The sequence below is a fragment of the Bombina bombina genome, chromosome 1 (assembly GCF_027579735.1).
Source record: "Bombina bombina isolate aBomBom1 chromosome 1, aBomBom1.pri, whole genome shotgun sequence".
Taxonomy (NCBI): Eukaryota; Metazoa; Chordata; class Amphibia; order Anura; family Bombinatoridae; genus Bombina; species Bombina bombina.
The window spans coordinates 472,220,163-472,238,386 of record NC_069499.1 but is presented as its reverse complement, the minus strand read 5'-3'; the positions used below and the strand labels follow the sequence as shown (position 1 = coordinate 472,238,386).

The 18,224-nt window shown below is 41.1% G+C and overlaps 1 protein-coding gene across 1 annotated transcript in view; it reads left to right on the top strand.

The window, feature by feature from the left end:
• Positions 1–18,224, top strand: part of PDE11A (phosphodiesterase 11A) — a 1,463,629-nt gene that overhangs the window by 649,869 nt on the left and 795,536 nt on the right. The window contains exon 5 of the mRNA XM_053698495.1: positions 4,529–4,593. Within this exon, the coding sequence (XP_053554470.1) occupies positions 4,529–4,593 (65 nt within the window). The remainder of the gene's footprint in view (positions 1–4,528; positions 4,594–18,224) is intronic.

Sequence of the window (18,224 nt, the reverse complement as noted above, 5' to 3'; positions counted from 1 at the left end):
GATTGATTGCCAGAATCAAACAGGAGAGAGCATCAGTGATTCTAATAGCACCTGCATGGCCACGCAGGACTTGGTATGCAGACCTGGTGGACATGTCATCCTGTCCACCTTGGTCTCTACCTCTGAAACAGGATCTCCTGATACAGGGTCCTTTCAAACATCAAAATCTAACTTCTCTGAAGCTGACTGCTTGGAAATTGAACGTTTGATTTTATCAAGACGTGGGTTTTCTGAGTCAGTTATTGACACCTTAATACAGGCTAGGAAGCCTGTTACCAGAAAGATTTACCATAAGATATGGCGTAAATACCTATATTGGTGTGAATCCAAAGGTTACTCTTGGAGTAAGGTTAGGATTCCTAGGATATTGTCCTTTCTACAAGAAGGTTTAGAAAAGGGTTTATCCGCTAGTTCATTAAAGGGACAGATCTCAGCTCTGTCTATTCTGTTACACAAACGTCTGTCAGAAGTGCCAGACGTTCAGGCTTTTTGTCAGGCTTTGGCGAGGATTAAGCCTGTGTTTAAAACTGTTGCTCCGCCATGGAGTTTAAACCTTGTTCTTAACGTTTTACAGGGCGTTCCGTTTGAACCCCTCCATTCCATTGATATAAAGTTGTTATCTTGGAAAGTTCTATTTTTAATGGCTATTTCCTCGGCTCGAAGAGTCTCTGAGTTATCAGCCTTACATTGTGATTCTCCTTATTTGATTTTTCATTCAGATAAGGTAGTTCTAAACCTGGGTTCTTACCTAAAGTAGTCACTAACAGGAATATCAATCAAGAGATTGTTGTTCCTTCTTTGTGCCCAAATCCTTCTTCGAAGAAGGAACGTCTACTACACAATCTGGACGTAGTTCGTGCCCTAAAATTTTACTTACAGGCAACTAAGGAATTTCGACAAACATCTTCTCTGTTTGTCGTGTACTCTGGTCAGAGGAGAGGTCAAAAGGCTTCTGCTACCTCTCTTTCCTTTTGGCTTCGTAGTATAATACGTTTAGCTTATGAGACTGCTGGACAGCAGCCTCCTGAAAGGATTACAGCTCATTCTACTAGAGCTGTGGCTTCCACTTGGGCCTTCAAGAATGAGGCCTCTGTTGAACAGATTTGCAAGGCTGCAACTTGGTCTTCGCTTCATACTTTTTCCAAATTTTACAAATTTGACACTTTTGCTTCCTCGGAGGCTATTTTTGGGAGAAAGGTTCTTCAGGCAGTGGTTCCTTCTGTATAAAGAGCCTGCCTATCCCTCCCGTCATCCGTGTACTTTTGCTTTGGTATTGGTATCCCAGAAGTAATGATGACCCGTGGACTGATCACACTTAACAGAAGAAAACATAATTTATGCTTACCTGATAAATTCCTTTCTTCTGTAGTGTGATCAGTCCACGGCCCGCCCTGTTTTTAAGGCAGGCAGTTATTTTTTAAATTATACTCCAGTCACCACTACACCCTTGGTTTCTCCTTTCTCGTTGGTCCTTGGTCGAATGACTGGGGGTGACGTAGAGGGGAGGAGCTATATGCAGCTCTGCTGGGTGAATCCTCTTGCACTTCCTGTTGGGGAGGAGTAATATCCCAGAAGTAATGATGACCCGTGGACTGATCACACTACAGAAGAAAGGAATTTATCAGGTAAGCATAAATTATGTTTTTGCCGGTGTGTAGGGCTTGATAACTTAGGCGAATCAGCCTCGCCACAAAGTGCGAGTGGGCATGGTCTGCTGTAGTGGATCATGTCCGCTGCACAACGATAAATGCCGACAGCATTTGTTGTCTGCATTTTTCATTGCACAAGTATTTCTAGTGAACTGCTTGTGCAATGCCACCCCCTGCAGATTCCCGGCCGCTGCTTCTTTACTCCTGTTTACTGGCAGCCTAAAGGCTCGCAGGGAAACAGTTACATTCAGGGCCGTTCAGCCCTTGTTAAATCGGCCCCATTAAAGTAACAATAAAACCTATTCAACTGAGGGCACATACTGTGTTTAAGGATATCCTGCTTGGGTACAGATACGTTTATTCTAAGCAACATTTTCTTGTAGGCCTTTAGGGCAGAAGACACACATTAACCCCTTAATGACCGCAGCACTTTTCCATTTTCTGTCCGTTTGGGACCAAGGCTATTTTTACATTTCTGCATTATTTTCATCATATCTTATAATTTACTATAAAAAACATTATAAAATATGAGGAAAAAATGGAAAAAAACACACTTTTTCTAACTTTGACCCCCAAAATCTGTTACACATCTACAACCACCAAAAAACACCCATGCTAAATAGTTTCTAAATTTTGTCCTGAGTTTAGAAATACCCAATGTTTACATGTTCTTTGCTTTTTTTGCAAGTTATAGGGCCATAAATACAAGTAGCACTTTGCTATTTCAAAACCACTTTTTTTCAAAATTAGCGCTAGTTACATTGGAACACTAATATCTTTCAGGAATCCCTGAATATCCATTGACATGTATATATTTTTTTTTAGAAGACATCCCAAAGTATTGATCTAGGCCCATTTTGGTATATTTCATGCCACCATTTCACCGCCAAATGCGATCAAATAAAAAAAATTGTTCACTTTTTCACAAATTTTTTCACAAACTTTAGGTTTCTCACTGAAATTATTTACAAACAACTTATGCAATTATAGCATAAATGGTTGTAAATGCTTCTCTGGGATCCCCTTTGTTCAGAAATAGCAGACATATATGGCTTTGGCTTTGCTTTTTGGTAATTAGAAGGCTGCTAAATGCCACTGCGCACAATACGTGTATTATGCCCAGCAGTGAAGGGGTTAATTAGGGAGCATGTAGGGAGCTTCTAGGGTTAATTTTAGCTTTAGTGTAGTGTAGCAGACAACCCAAGTATTGATCTAGGCCCATTTTGGTATATTTCATGCCACCATTTCACCGCCAAATGCGATCAAATTAAAAAAAACGTTAATTTTTTCACAATTTTAGGTTTCTCACTGAAATTATTTACAAACAGCTTGTGCAATTATGGCACAAATGGTTGTAAATGCTTCTCTGGGATGTCCTTTGTTCAGAAATAGCAGACATATATGACTTTGGCGTTGCTTTTTGGTAATTAGAAAGTCGCTAAATGCTGCTGCGCATCACACATGTATTATGGCTAGCAGTGAAGGGGTTAATTAGGTAGTTTGTCGGGAGCTTGCAGGGTTAATTTTAGCTTTAGTGTAGATATCAGCCTCCCACCTGACACATCCCACCCCCTGATCACTCCCAAACAGCTCCCTTCCCTCCCCCACCCCACAATTGTCCCCGCCATCTTAAGTACTGGCAGAAAGTCTGCCAGTACTAAAATAAAAGGTTTTTTTTGGGTTTTTTTAAAAGAAAAAATGTTTAGGATCCCCCCTTAGCCCCCAACCTCCCTGATCCCCCCAAAACAGCTCTCTAAGCCTCCCCCTCTGCCTTATTGGGGGCCATCTTGGGTACTGGCAGCTGTCTGCCAGTACCCAGTTTGCACACAAACAAATGTTTATTTATTTTTTTTTTTTTTTTATTTTTTTTCTGTAGTGTAGCTTCACCCCCAACCCCCCGACCAACCCCCACAACATAAATTACATCTAAGGTTTTTTTTTTACATTCATGGTCCCACTTTTATTTTGTTATGGGACACATTTTTCTGTAGTGTAGCGGTTCCCACCCGCTGCCTCCCCGTGCACGCGCCCGCCCCCTCGTGCACGTGCGTGCACCCGCGGACTCCCCCGCCCACGATCCCACCCCCCTCCACATGACCAGGGCCATCGATGGCCGCCACCCACCTCCCACACCGGCTCCCACCCACCAACGATACCGGCCATCGATGTCCGGTGCAGAGAGGGCCACAGAGTGGCTCTCTCTGCATCGGATGGCCGTAGAAGGTTATTGCAGGATGCCTCCATATCGAGGCATCACTGCAATAACCGGAAAGCAGCTGGAAGCGAGCAGGATCGCTTCCAGCTGCTTTCCACACCGAGGACGTGCAGGGTACGTTCTCAGGCGTTAACTGCCTTTTTTCTGAGGACGTACCCTGCACGTCCTCGGTCATTAAGGGGTTAAAGGGATACTAAACCCAATTTTTTTTCCCTCATGATTCAGATAGAGAATGCAAATTTAAGCAACTTTCTAATTTACTCCTAGTATAATTTTTTCTTCGTTCTCTTGATATCTTCATTAGAAAAAGCATGAATCTAAGCTTAAAAGCCAGCCCATTTTTGGTTCAGCACCCTGAATAGCGCTTGCTGATTGGTGGCTACATTTAGCCACCATTCAGAAAGTGCTACCCTGGTGCTGAACTAAAATAATGCCCGGCTACTGAGCTTAGATTCCTGCTTTTTCAAATAAAGATACAAAGAGAACGAAGAAAATATAATAGGAGTAAATTAGAAAGTTGCTGAAAATTACATGCTCTATCTGAATCATTGGACGAAACAATTTTGGGTTTAGTATCCCTTTAAGTGTTCCAATAGTGTCGTTAATTAAAATGATGCCTTACCATATTGTAAGTAATGGTTATTTCTTCTTTTTTTTTGTGAAGGTGGTGAAGTTTACCAAATCATTTGAATTACTTTCTCCAAAATGCAGTGCTGATGCTGAGAGCAGGTGAGATTCTCTAATATTTTAATCACCGCTTTATCTTGCACTAATATTTTTATGATTATGATGATTATTATTTTGGACTTGCAAATACAAACTTGACATTTCCTTATATTTTTAAATTCTTTTGATCAGTATTTGAAAATTGTACTCTTACAAAATGCAGCATATTTTTGCATAATATTAAAGGGAAAATAAAGTCAGAATTCAACTTTAATTATTTATATAGAGCATGCAACTTATACCTAGAGGGGCTCAGGAGCACCAACATACTGCTGGGAGCTAGCCGTTGATTGGTGGCTGCATATATATATATATATATATATATATATATATATATATATATATATATATATATATATATATATATACCTTTTGTCATTGGTTAACATGATGTGTTCAGCTAGCTCATTCAACAAAGGATACCAAGAGAATTTAGCAAATTTGATGATAGGAGTAAACTGGAATATTGCTTAAAATTGTATGTTCTATCTGAATCATGAAAGTACATTTTAAGGTTTCATATCTTTTTAAGATTCAGTGACTCTCATATTATTATTATTTGCCTTTTATTTTTTTAAAGGGACACTGAACCCAGAATTTTTCTTTTGAGATTCAGATAGAGCATGTGATTTTAAGCAACTATTTAATTTACTCCTATTATAATTTTTCTTCGTTCTCTTGCTATCTTTATTTGAATAAGAAGGCATCTAGGCTTTTTTTTGGTTCACACTCTGGAGAGCACTTTTTTATTGGTGGATGAATTTATCCACCAATCGGCAAGAACAACCCAGGTTGTTCACCAAAAATGAGCCAGCATCTAAACTTACATTCTTGCATTTCAAATCAAGATACCAAGAGAATTAAGAAAATTTGATAATAGGAGTAAATTAGAAAGTTTCTAAAAATGTAATGCTCTATCTGAATCACGATAGAAAAAATTTGGGTTCAGTGTCCCTTTAAATATTTTTTTTAGTAGAACAGTACAGAAAGTGTTAATTACCAAACAAAAGAAACTTAACACATTAAACCAGAGCTTTTGACTGTGTTTGTGAAAATACAATAAAAGAGTTTAGTATGAGAGGATAGGGCAATGGTGGCACGGATGTGGCTATAATACTATTTATGCACTGAAAGAGCTCATTAATAAACAAGTAAAATAATACAAATGCCTGCATTTTTGAAGTGAGAATTTGCGTTTATGATAAGAAAATAATGATTTAAAAGTTACCTAGCTAAAATACTGTAATTAATTAGTTATATGTGTTTATTTAGAGGTGCGATAAAGTTACTGCACAGTCATTGTATTTATAGATTGTATTTATACATAAATCCCAACATTTGTGGCCCTGAATTAGGGACTGGGGAAGTTGAGGGGTGTATTGCCATTTTGTGGGCATTGCATATGGGGGTGGGGTCATGAGTAGACAGTGGGTGGGAGCATAGGTGTTTCTGGGTGACAGTGGGCATGTCTGGGTGGTCTGTGGGCATGGCTAGACAGTCTGTGGGTGGGGCTAAGGTACATTCTGCAAATAGGGACATATGGCTGTCTCAGAGGGAATGCGGGACAGAGCTCAGAATTAGGGACTGTACCTCTCAAATAGACACACTTGGCAGGTGTGTTTAAGCACACAAGGCCTGTGTCTAGGTTGGCAGACTTTTGAAGGGAGGACAGTATTGGATATCAGATCTTAGACTCCTTAGGTTCTGCCTAGGCATAATATACTGACTCCTAAATTCCTCAGTAGGCATCATGTTTTGCTGTTTAATGGCATATGGACCTGTTTCTTTTTAGGCACATGGACCTGTTTCTTTTTAGACACATGGAGCAGTTCCTTTTTAAACACATGGGCGCCGATTTATCAAGCTCCGTATGGAGCTTGATGCCCCTGCTTCCGCGCGAGCCTTCAGGCTCACCGGAAACAGAAGTTATGAATATGATCGGGTTGATTGACACCTGATTCAGAGATTTCTAATTTTAAATTTAAGCTTGAGAACCTCCGTGTATTGCTTGGGGAGGTATTAGCTGCTCTGAATGACTGTAACACAGTTGCAATTCCAGAGAAATTGTGTAGGCTGGATAGATACTATGCGGTGCCGGTGTGTACTGACGTTTTTCCTATACCTAAAAGGCTTACAGAAATTATTAGCAAGGAGTGGGATAGACCCGGTGTGCCCTTTTCCCCACCTCCTATATTTAGAAAAATGTTTCCAATAGACGCCACTACACGGGACTTATGGCAGACGGTCCCTAAGGTGGAGGGAGCAGTTTCTACTTTAGCAAAGCGTACCACTATCCTGGTTGAGGACAGTTGTGCTTTTTCAGATCCAATGGATAAAAAATTGGAGGGTTACCTTAAGAAAATGTTTATTCAACAAGGTTTTATTTTACAGCCCCTTGCATGCATTGCGCCTGTCACTGCTGCGGCGGCATTCTGGTTTGAGGCCCTGGAAGAGGCCATCCAGACAGCTCCACTGAATGAAATTATTGACAAGCTTAGAACGCTTAAGCTAGCTAACTCTTTTGTTTCTGATGCCATTGTTCATTTCACTAAACTAACGGCTAAGAATTCCGGATTCACCATCCAGGCGCGTAGGGCACTATGGCTTAAATCCTGGTCAGCTGACGTGACTTCAAAGTCTAAATTACTCAACATTCCTTTCAAGGGGCAGACCTTATTCGGGCCTGGCTTGAAGGAAATTATTGCTGACATTACTGGAGGCAAGGGTCATACCCTTCCTCAGGACAGGGCCAAATCAAAGACCAAACAGTCTAATTTTCGTGCCTTTCGAAATTTCAAGGCAGGAGCAGCATCAACTTCCTCCGCTTCAAAACAAGAGGGAACTGTTGCTCATTCCAGACAGGCCTGGAAACCTAACCAGTCCTGGAACAAGGGCAAGCAGGCCAGGAAGCCTGCTGCTGCCCCCAAGACAGCATGAAGGAACGGCCCCCCTATCCGGAAATGGATCTAGTGGGGGGCAGACTTTCTCTCTTCGCCCAGGCGTGGGCAAGAGATGTTCAGGATCCCTGGGCGTTGGAGATGATCATATCTCAGCGATATCTTCTGGACTTCAAAGCTTCTCCTCCACAAGGGAGATTTCATCTTTCAAGGTTATCATCAAACCAGATAAAGAAAGACGCATTCCTAAGCTGTGTGCAAGACCTCCTAGTAATGGGAGTAATCCATCCAGTTCTGCGGACGGACCAAGGACAGGGATTTTATTCAAATCTGTTTGTGGTTCCCAAGAAAGAGGGAACCTTCAGACCAATCTTGGATCTAAAGATCTTAAACAAATTCCTCAGAGTTCCATCATTCAAAATGGAAACTATTCGGAACATCCTACCCATGATCCAAGAGGGTCTGTACATGACCACAGTGGACTTAAAGGATGCCTACCTTCACATACCGATTCACAAAGATCATCATCGGTTCCTAAGGTTTGCCTTTCTAGACAAGCTCTTCCCTTCGGGTTGGCCACTGCCCCGAGAATTTTTACAAAGGTTCTGGGCTCACTTCTGGCGGTTCTAAGACCGCGAGGCATAGCGGTGGCTCCGTATCTAGACGACATCCTGATACAGGCGTCAGGCTTTCAAATTGCCAAGTCTCATACAGAGATAGTTCTGGCATTTCTGAGGTCGCATGGGTGGAAAGTGAACGTGGAAAAGAGTTCTCTATCACCACTCACAAGAGTCTCCTTCCTAGGGACTCATAGATTCTGTAGAGATGAAAATTTACCTGACGGAGTCCAGGTTATCAAAACTTCTAAATGCTTGCTGTGTCCTTCATTCCATTCCACGCCCGTCAGTGGCTCAGTGCATGGAAGTAATCGGCTTAATGGTAGCGGCAATGGACATAGTGCCATTTGCGCGCCTGCATCTCAGACCGCTGCAATTATGCATGCTAAGTCAGTTGAATGGGGATTACTCAGATTTGTCCCCTCTACTAAATCTGGATCAAGAGACCAGAGATTCTCTTCTCTGGTGGCTTTCTCAGGTCCATCTGTCCAAGGGTATGACCTTTCGCAGGCCAGATTGGACGATTGTAACAACAGATGCCAGCCTTCTAGGTTGGGGCGCAGTCTGGAACTCCCTGAAGGCTCAGGGATCGTGGACTCGGGAGGAGAAACTCCTCCCAATAAATATTCTGGAGTTAAAAGCAATATTCAATGCTCTTCTAGCTGGGCCTCAGTTAGCAACACTGAAGTTCATCAGATTTCATTCGGACAACATCACGACTGTGGCTTACATTAACCATCAAGGGGGAACCAGGAGTTCCCTAGCGATGTTAGAAGTCTCAAAGATAATTCGCTGGGCAGAGTCTCACTCTTGCCACCTGTCAGCGATCCACATCCCAGGCGTAGAGAACTGGGAGGCGGATTTTCTAAGTCGTCAGACTTTTCATCCGGGGGAGTGGGAACTCCATCCGGAGGTGTTTGCTCAACTGGTCCATCGTTGGGGCAAACCAGAACTGGATCTCATGGCGTCTCGCCAGAACGCCAAGCTTCCTTGTTACGGATCCAGATCCAGGGACCCGGGAGCAATGCTGATAGATGCTCTAGCAGCTCCTTGGTTCTTCAACCTGGCCTATGTGTTTCCACCGTTTCCTCTGCTCCCTCGACTGATTGCCAAAATCAAACAGGAGAGAGCATCAGTGATTCTGATAGCGCCTGCGTGGCCACGCAGGACCTGGTATGCAGACCTAGTGGACATGTCATCTCTTCCACCATGGACTCTGCCTCTGAGGCAGGACCTTCTAATACAAGGTCCTTTCAATCATCCAAATCTACTTTCTCTGAGACTGACTGCATGGAGATTGAACGCTTGATTCTATCAAGGCGTGGCTTCTCCGAGTCAGTCATTGATACCTTAATACAGGCTCGGAAGCTTGTCACCAGGAAAATCTACCATAAGATATGGCGTAAATATCTTTATTGGTGTGAATCCAAGAGTTACTCATGGAGTAAGGTTAGGATTCCTAGGATATTGTCCTTTCTCCAAGAGGGTTTGGACAAAGGCTTATCAGCTAGGTCTTTAAAAGGACAGATCTCTGCTCTGTCTATTCTTTTGCACAAGCGTCTGGCAGAAGTTCCAGACGTCCAGGCATTTTGTCAGGCTTTGGTTAGGATTAAGCCTGTGTTTAAAACTGTTGCTCCCCCGTGGAGCTTAAACTTGGTTCTTAAAGTTCTTCAGGGAGTTCCGTTTGAACCCCTTCATTCCATTGATATTAAACTTTTATCTTGGAAAGTTCTGTGTTTGATGGCTATTTCCTCGGCTCGAAGAGTCTCTGAGTTATCTGCCTTACATTGTGATTCTCCTTATCTGATTTTTCATTCAGACAATGTAGTTCTGCTTACCAAACCTGGGTTTTTACCTAAGGTGGTTTCTAACAGGAATATCAATCAAGAGATTGTTGTTCCATCATTGTGTCCTAATCCTTCTTCAAAGAAGGAACGTCTTTTGCATAATCTGGACGTAGTCCGTGCCTTGATGTTTTACTTACAGGCTACTAAAGATTTTCGTCAAACATCTGCCCTGTTTGTTGTTTACTCTGGACAGAGGAGAGGTCAAAAAGCTTCGGCAACCTCTCTCTCCTTTTGGCTTCGGAGCATAATACGCTTAGCCTATGAGACTGCTGGACAGCAGCCCCCTGAAAGGATTACAACTCATTCTACTAGAGCTGTGGCTTCCACCTGGGCCTTTAAAAATGAGGCCTCTGTTGAACAGATTTGCAAGGCTGTGACTTGGTCTTCGCTTCACACCTTTTCAAAATTTTACAAATTTGACACTTTTGCTTCTTCGGAGGCTGTTTTTGGGAGAAAGGTTCTACAGGTAGTGGTTCCTTCCGTTTAAGTTCCTGCCTTGTCCCTCCCATCATCCGTGTACTTTAGCTTTGTTATTGGTATCCCACAAGTAATGGATGATCCGTGGACTGGATACACTTAACAAGAGAAAACATAATTTATGCTTACCTGATAAATTTATTTCTCTTGTAGTGTATCCAGTCCATGGCCCGCCCTGTCCTTTTAAGGCAGGTCTAAATTTTAATTAAACTACAGTCACCACTGCACCCTATGGTTTCTCCTTTCTCGTCTTGTTTCGGTCGAATGACTGGATATGGCAGTGAGGGAAGGAGCTATATAGCAGCTCTGCTGTGGGTGATCCTCTTGCAACTTCCTGTTGGGAAGGAGAATATCCCACAAGTAATGGATGATCCGTGGACTGGATACACTACAAGAGAAATAAATTTATCAGGTAAGCATAAATTATGTTTTTGCAATCTGTTCCATAGTGCCCACCTACCTATGGAACAGATTGCAAAAAATAAATATACACATATACAGACAGATACATACATACAGATACACTACTCACACTCTTGACACACATGCACATGTTACATACTACAAACATACACACATACACTCACACATATACACACAAACCTTTACACATACTCACACGCACATACAGTACATTCACACATACACACACTTACAAGCATGCATACACACACACATTTATAATTAAAGAAATAATAGTTATCTGTAGGTTTTGTTAGCAGTAGCACACATCTGTAACAGTTTGTCAAAGACTAGCAATGGAATGCTAAGTAATGTAAATCGGATGGTGGGGAGCGGCAAAATGTATCCTCGCCTGTGCGGGCAAAAAACCTAGCACCAGCCCTGTAAATAAAACATTGTATATGCAAGTATAATTTACCCACATTCCCACAGCTCCACATTTTTGTAGTCTTTATTAACAATGAAGATTGCAGGCATAACATATATTTAGGTGTTCTGTGGGAGTTTCATAGGCGTTTCATGGGAGTAACTTGTATTCAAGTGGGGAAACATTCCCGTGAATTTCTAATATTCAAAGCACTGTCCAGCTTGGATGCACCTTTTCAGCCATATCAGTCTTGCTAGCTTTTCAGTGGCGAGATTTTCCATTGTTAGAAATCTATTGTATGTACAGTGAAACTTAATTTACATACGCATTATATGAACTGTTACTACACAGAAACTGTTTATTGTTTTAGCAAATGCGCAATCTATGTTGTGCAAACATACTTTATATACAGTTAACACCCCCACCAAGATCGCATTCGCCAACATTCTCCAACAGGTAGTGATACACATAACGAGAACACCTCGTCATGTGCATCAAAGGGGTTCATTACCTAATGAGAAGTATAAAACCATGCAATATAATAACAAATTACTGATGTCTGTTTTCTGCTCAGTGGTGTTCACACAAAAACACTAAATTGCAGCTTGTTGCCCTGGTTTATTCAAATGAACAAATAATGATTAGAACCATGATGAAAATTTAAATCACAATGGGGGCAGAGAATGTTCCTTGCCAGGGAACCTGTCCTCCTGCATTCTGGGCAAGCTAGGTAGCATTCCGCTCCCACATTTCGCATTTGTGCAGGGGCACAGTGCACCTTGATCTAATACAACTAATTGCACTTTAACAGGGCTTGTCAATCATACTAAACAGATTAGTCTGGGATGCTTTACGTCCGCAACCTCTGAGGTGGCGGAGAAGTTATAATGCAGTGGACCAATGCTTAAATGAATGAGCAGACACAGAAAAGGATGTTAAGCTGCATGTGCGACTTGATAAATGCAGCCCAAGGTGCCAATTTTCAAATTTAAATGTGGTTTTCCAGTTGCTTTGCTCTGGTTTAACTTCCCTTTTCTGATGATTTTTGGATTTAATGGATTAAACTACCCATTCATTCTTTCATGAGTAAAATGCTCTTAGCCCACTTAACACTTCAAACTACAATAAAGACAATTACACATTTCTGGAAAGAAGACATTCATGTTTATTAATACAAATAACTTTACTAACGGCTAGATTTAGAGTTCGGCGGTAGATGGGCTGTTAACGCCACGCGTGTTTTATGTCTAACGCACGTCATTGTTTGACTCCGGTATTTAGAGTTAATATAAGACCATCTAACGATGCTCCTAACGCGTGTATGTCACACGCGTAATCCTGCCCGCGTTAGACAGTCTCCCATAGAGATCAATGGGAAAGGCAAAAAATAGCTTTTTTTACCTAACACTCGATCTCGCGAGAATACGCACAGCTCGGTCATATGACGCATACCACATCATGCACAACAATAACACGCCGCAAATGTCACAACATCAATCAATCAACAAAGCACACAAGCATTACACATTCACAAGCGGGGGAAGTTTTAATACTATTTATACGGGGAATACGCATATACTTTAAGATGCGGAAAATCGCACAATAACAACAAGGATTAAAAAATATATACATACACTAAAAAAAAAATCGCATTCAATATCATTATATATTATGAAAAACATACATATACAACACTTCACGAAGAACACACCATCGCAAATTCACATTTAAAAAGAATACTATTGGACAATGTTAGAGAAAACGACCACTATGACATCATCGCATTCTACACATTCCACAAATACCAACTCAAAATGAGCATGCGCAAATTAACACACCTAATACACATTGCAATAATATTAATTGCTAATAAAGCACACCTGAACACTAATTACAATGGAAATTGGGACATCATTAAACATTTACACAGGGTATATAAGCACCACACAAGCAGGGCTTCTTTGACTGTGTTGCTGGTGGGTCTTTGGAGATTTAAGAATAGAGATTTTGCGAATTTTTGAGAGTGAGTTAGTGTTAGTGTGAGAGAGTCAGTTGGTAGTGTTAGCGTGAGAGAGTCAGTTGGTAGTGTTAGCGTGAGATAGTCAGTTGGTAGTGTTAGCGTGAGATAGTCAGTTGGTAGTGTTAGCGTGAGAGAGTGAGTGAGTTAGTGGGAGTTAGCGGGAGTGGGAGAGAGTCTGTTAGTGGGAGCGTGAGTGAGTTAGTGGGAGTTATTAGTGATAGTTGTTAGTGTGAGCGTCAGTTAGTGGTAGTTAGTGAGCGTTAGTGGGAGTGTTTGTTATTGAGAATTAGAAGTAGTGTTAGTTAGCGAGCGAGTGATTTATCTGTACACTTAACACATTTACACGCAAACACATTCAATACATACATACACTTATCAATAACACTACATACACTCCATACCCCCTACCCCCTCATACTACACTCCATACCCCATTCCTTGTAGTCCCATTCCCTTTCATCCCATTTACTCTTATCCCATACCCCATACCCATCCCATACCCATCCCCTAGTTACATTTAGTTTACATATCCTCCTTTTAGTCTTATTCTTTTCGTTTATTTAAATACTCCTTACCCTCTTTTTTTTTTTTACATCCCTCACACTTTAAGCACCTTTTTTGTCTTTTTAGTTCTTTATTTTGACCCCCTTTCATTTCATCACACTCACTTTTTTTTGATTATTTGGGGTTTAGTTTAGGGAGGAGATGGAGGCCAGGCAGGGGACAGGTAGAGGGGGGAGTAGAGGGAGGGGGAGAGGAACAGGGCAGGAAGGGGGGCAGGAAGGGGGGCAGGAAGCGGGGGTGGAAGCGGTGGGTGGACCCAGCCACTTGGTTCAAGATGACCAAGTGGCTGGGCCCAGTGGCGGTCAGAGTAGGGCTTCACAGTCCGGGAAACAGAGGGCATCGTCACAGGGGAAGGCCAAGGCGACTAGGGAGGCGAGGTTTACGATGGAGGAGAAGGAGGCCCTCGTAGAGGCCTATATGGCCAGGTATAGGATGCTGCAGCACCAGAAGACTACCCCGACTGACAGGAGGAGGCTCTGGAACGAGATTCGGAATGCAGTCAATGCAGTGGGTGGCCGGAACCGGGATATGGATTCCATCAAACATCGGTACCGGGACTGTAAACTTGAACTTAAAAAAAAGTTAAGCCTGGAGGCCCGACATGCCGCAGGGACCGGTGGCGGCCCTGCCCTTGAAATGGAGTACTGCAGATGGGAGGAAATGTTGCGGCCCAGCATCTCCGAGGTGGAAGTAGTCGGTATCGGAGGAATCGATACCGGGAACCTGCCACTCTCATCTGACGGTAAGCTCATTGAACAATAATTTCACATACGAATGTATTTCAATGGACACTATACGCAAACATTTACTTTCATGATTGAGGTAGCGAATACAATTTGACAAAACATTCAAATGTACTTATATTACATAATTTGATTCATTCTTGAGATATATTTTAATGAAGAAATAGCCATGCACACGGTGAAACAATCACAGGAGGCAGCTATATTCAGCTAACAATCAGAATCTTATAAACATATTTAGATATGCTTTTCAGCAAAGAATATCCAGAGAATGAAGCTAATTAGATAACAAAAGTACATTCGAAAGTTGATACTAAATGTATGCTTATAAATCATGAAAGATAAAACATTGGGTTTCATGTGTTAAGGATCCGATTAATGCTATTACGCTGTTTACACGCATTCTATTACTTAGCGGTTACATCAGTATCTAGGCTATAGGTTAGGTGTGCATTTAAACAGACTGAAAACAAACGCAAAAACATTCACATTGACCACAGATATCACAAACACGGTTTAGAAAAAGCGGAAATAGAATTGATTGTTTGTTAGATTTCAAAGTGGATTAATGATTCTGCATTTGTAATTGTATCGTAAGCTAAGTCATTTAAACCTTTATTTGCAAATATGCTAATATATACATTTCTTTTTTTCTTTTTTTTTTAATATACAGAGTCTGGGGACGAGGCAGCACAGCCTCCTGCATCTCCCCGGGATGAGAGTGGTGGTGAGGAATTCCCACTTCGGAGGGAAGAGGCCCCCCGTGACGAACAGCGCACGGGAGATGATCAAGAGGCCCCGGAAGCACAGGAGGATCCCGCTGAACCCGCGGAACCCGAGGTCCCTCAAAGACCCGCACTCCGCCGTGCACGGGCACCCCGCCGTGCACGGGTTCAACAGGCACAACAAGAAGAAATAGCGGAGGTGCGGGTTCTACTGGAGTACATAGACCAGATGCGTACCTCCCGGATAGAAAACATAGAAGGACGACGCAGAATACTTGATGGGCAGAATCAAATAATTCAAGGCCAAAACGAAATAATCAGTATACTGAATACAATACAAGAAGGACAAACAAGAATGTTCAATCTTCATCAGGAAATGTTCACATTTTTCCGGGAGGCGCATGCTGGTCTACCTCCTGTTGCTGGGCCTCTTGTTGCTGGGCCTCTTGCTGCTGGGCCATCTCCTCCTGCCGGCCCATCTCATCCTCCTCCTCAGCCATCTACTCCTCCTCCTCCTCAGCCATCTTCTCCTCCTCCTCCTCAGCCATCTTCTCCTCCTCCTCCTCAGCCATCTACTCCTCACCTTGGTCGTCCCAGTACTCTTCCTTCCACTCCTCCCACAACAGCTCCAAGGAGGACTCTTCGGAGTCGGCAGTTGCCTCTCCCAGAGCCTCAGCCCCGTGGGAAGAGGGGAAGGAAGAGGAAGTAAGTATTTTTTTCCATCTTAAATTTTTTTTTTTGGGTAATGGATAGGTATGTGATGATGTGGTTTTCATACACTTGTGGACCACACTCTGTATATAATCGACTTCTATGGGACCGGGTCCATGGAGGAAGATTCTTTGCAGAGTGTGGGTTATAAGTGTGTGAAAACCACATCATCACATACCTATCCTTGTTCATGATATTGATTGGTTTCTGTGATGTGATGTCCAAACTGTTTCCCGAATCGCTAACTAAATTACCATAACAATTATCCATGATGGCATATTACTGTTTGAATGCCAATAACACAGCTTAAAGGGACAGTCAGAAAATTATTGATTACAAAGAAAACACTGTATTACGCATTATAAAGTTTGAAACAACAAAACATGGAGAAATACATGTGTGACTTATGTGCTTACCCTTGTATCTATGACTATGAAAAATGACCACTTATTTGTTGTTCTGACATAACAACATTTTAGATATCAATGATCAATACATGGTCAATAATATGCTGTATGAGCACAAGATTTTACATATACAAATGCTATCCAAATGCCCTCTAGTGCTCAAATTGTATAATGATTACAAGCACTCTTCAAGATTTAAGAAATGAGCACACCAACCTCATAGGTTTAGATAGCAAATTTAGATAGCAAATGTTCAATTGTTGAGAAACATTTGATATCCTTGTTATTACAGAATTGACTTTTCGAATAATGTAAAAAATTTTTTTTTCGAAACTGTCCCTTTAACAACATTACATATGCTAACACATTTTAAGCTTGTTGCTATATCTACATGTACTTTGTCAAAAAAAATATTTGAAAATCACATTTATATTGACGTGTTAAATAAAGTCTATTTTCTTTAAGAGACATTATTGTGTTAATATTTTATTGTAACTATTTTTATTTTAACAATGAATATGGTTTAAAGTCCTTTTAGGAGTGGGGGGGTGAAATATGCTAACAAAAATATATTTGAAGATTAAACTATGTGGATCTCATACATGATACAAAAAAACAACATTTGCATTCAAGGGACAGTATCCTATATTTTTTACATAACTGTATGTAATAGACACTACTACAAACAACAAGATTAACATATACTGATAGCAATATTAAAAAGCTTCAAACACTTGCAAATAAAATAGGGTTAGCTATATTTTAAATATAGATGAACCACCATTACAACCGTAAAACACAATACCCCATCATTAACATATGAAAAGAACCTTTACACAAACTGGACAAAGCTGGAGATGGTACTCACATGAAACTCATTGGCTTTGCGAGGAGTAAGAAAATTACTTACATTTTCTTACAACACAAGACAAAATAAACCTATTGGTTAAACAATGGACTATCTAACTAGAGACAAAATCAAATATTTTTATTTATAATGTGAGTGTCTAATGAACCTTTCATAAAATATACAACGAAATTACATTTAGAAGAAGTCGGCATCATATATTTAGCATATGATAAATGCATATTGATTACTTTATTCAAACACAATAGCGCATATTTATTAATTAGATATGTTCAACATTAAACACAACATTAATTTTTAAGAAAAAGGAACATTGTTGACAAACATATTAAACATGGACTGTAGAGATTTGCACTTGCCTAGAAATATCCTATGCATGAAAACATTTTGCTTTCGTTCGTTGATTCAACCAGACATCCAGCAAAAGAGAATGTGTTGGTCTTTATCAGCTACGGGTCAACAATGTAACATGATGCAAATAATACATATTCGCAAGCTTTTTAAAATTGCATGCAGTCACAAACGTTTTTAACGTGCACAAATATTGCGGGACTACGCAATCCAATCACACGTTTTTTTAACTTTACATGTGCCGTCTTAACATGGCGCTTCCTTGATCACGTAAGAACGCCATCCAATGAAAGGCACATTATTGATCACGTAAGAACGCCCAAAAAAAAAAGGCGCATCCTTGATCGCGTCAAAACGCAATCCAATAAAAGGCATATTCCTGATCACGTAAGAACGTCAGTCAATACAAGGAATCATTGGACAGCCTGGCAGGTGACGTCTTAAGCAACATGGCGCATCCGAGATCGCTGAAAAACCGCAGACAATACAAGGACTCAGTGACATCTTGGCATATCATTAAGAAACTTATTTATATTTTAGGAACTAGTATGTGTGTAGATTGCTATCTAGGAATGTCA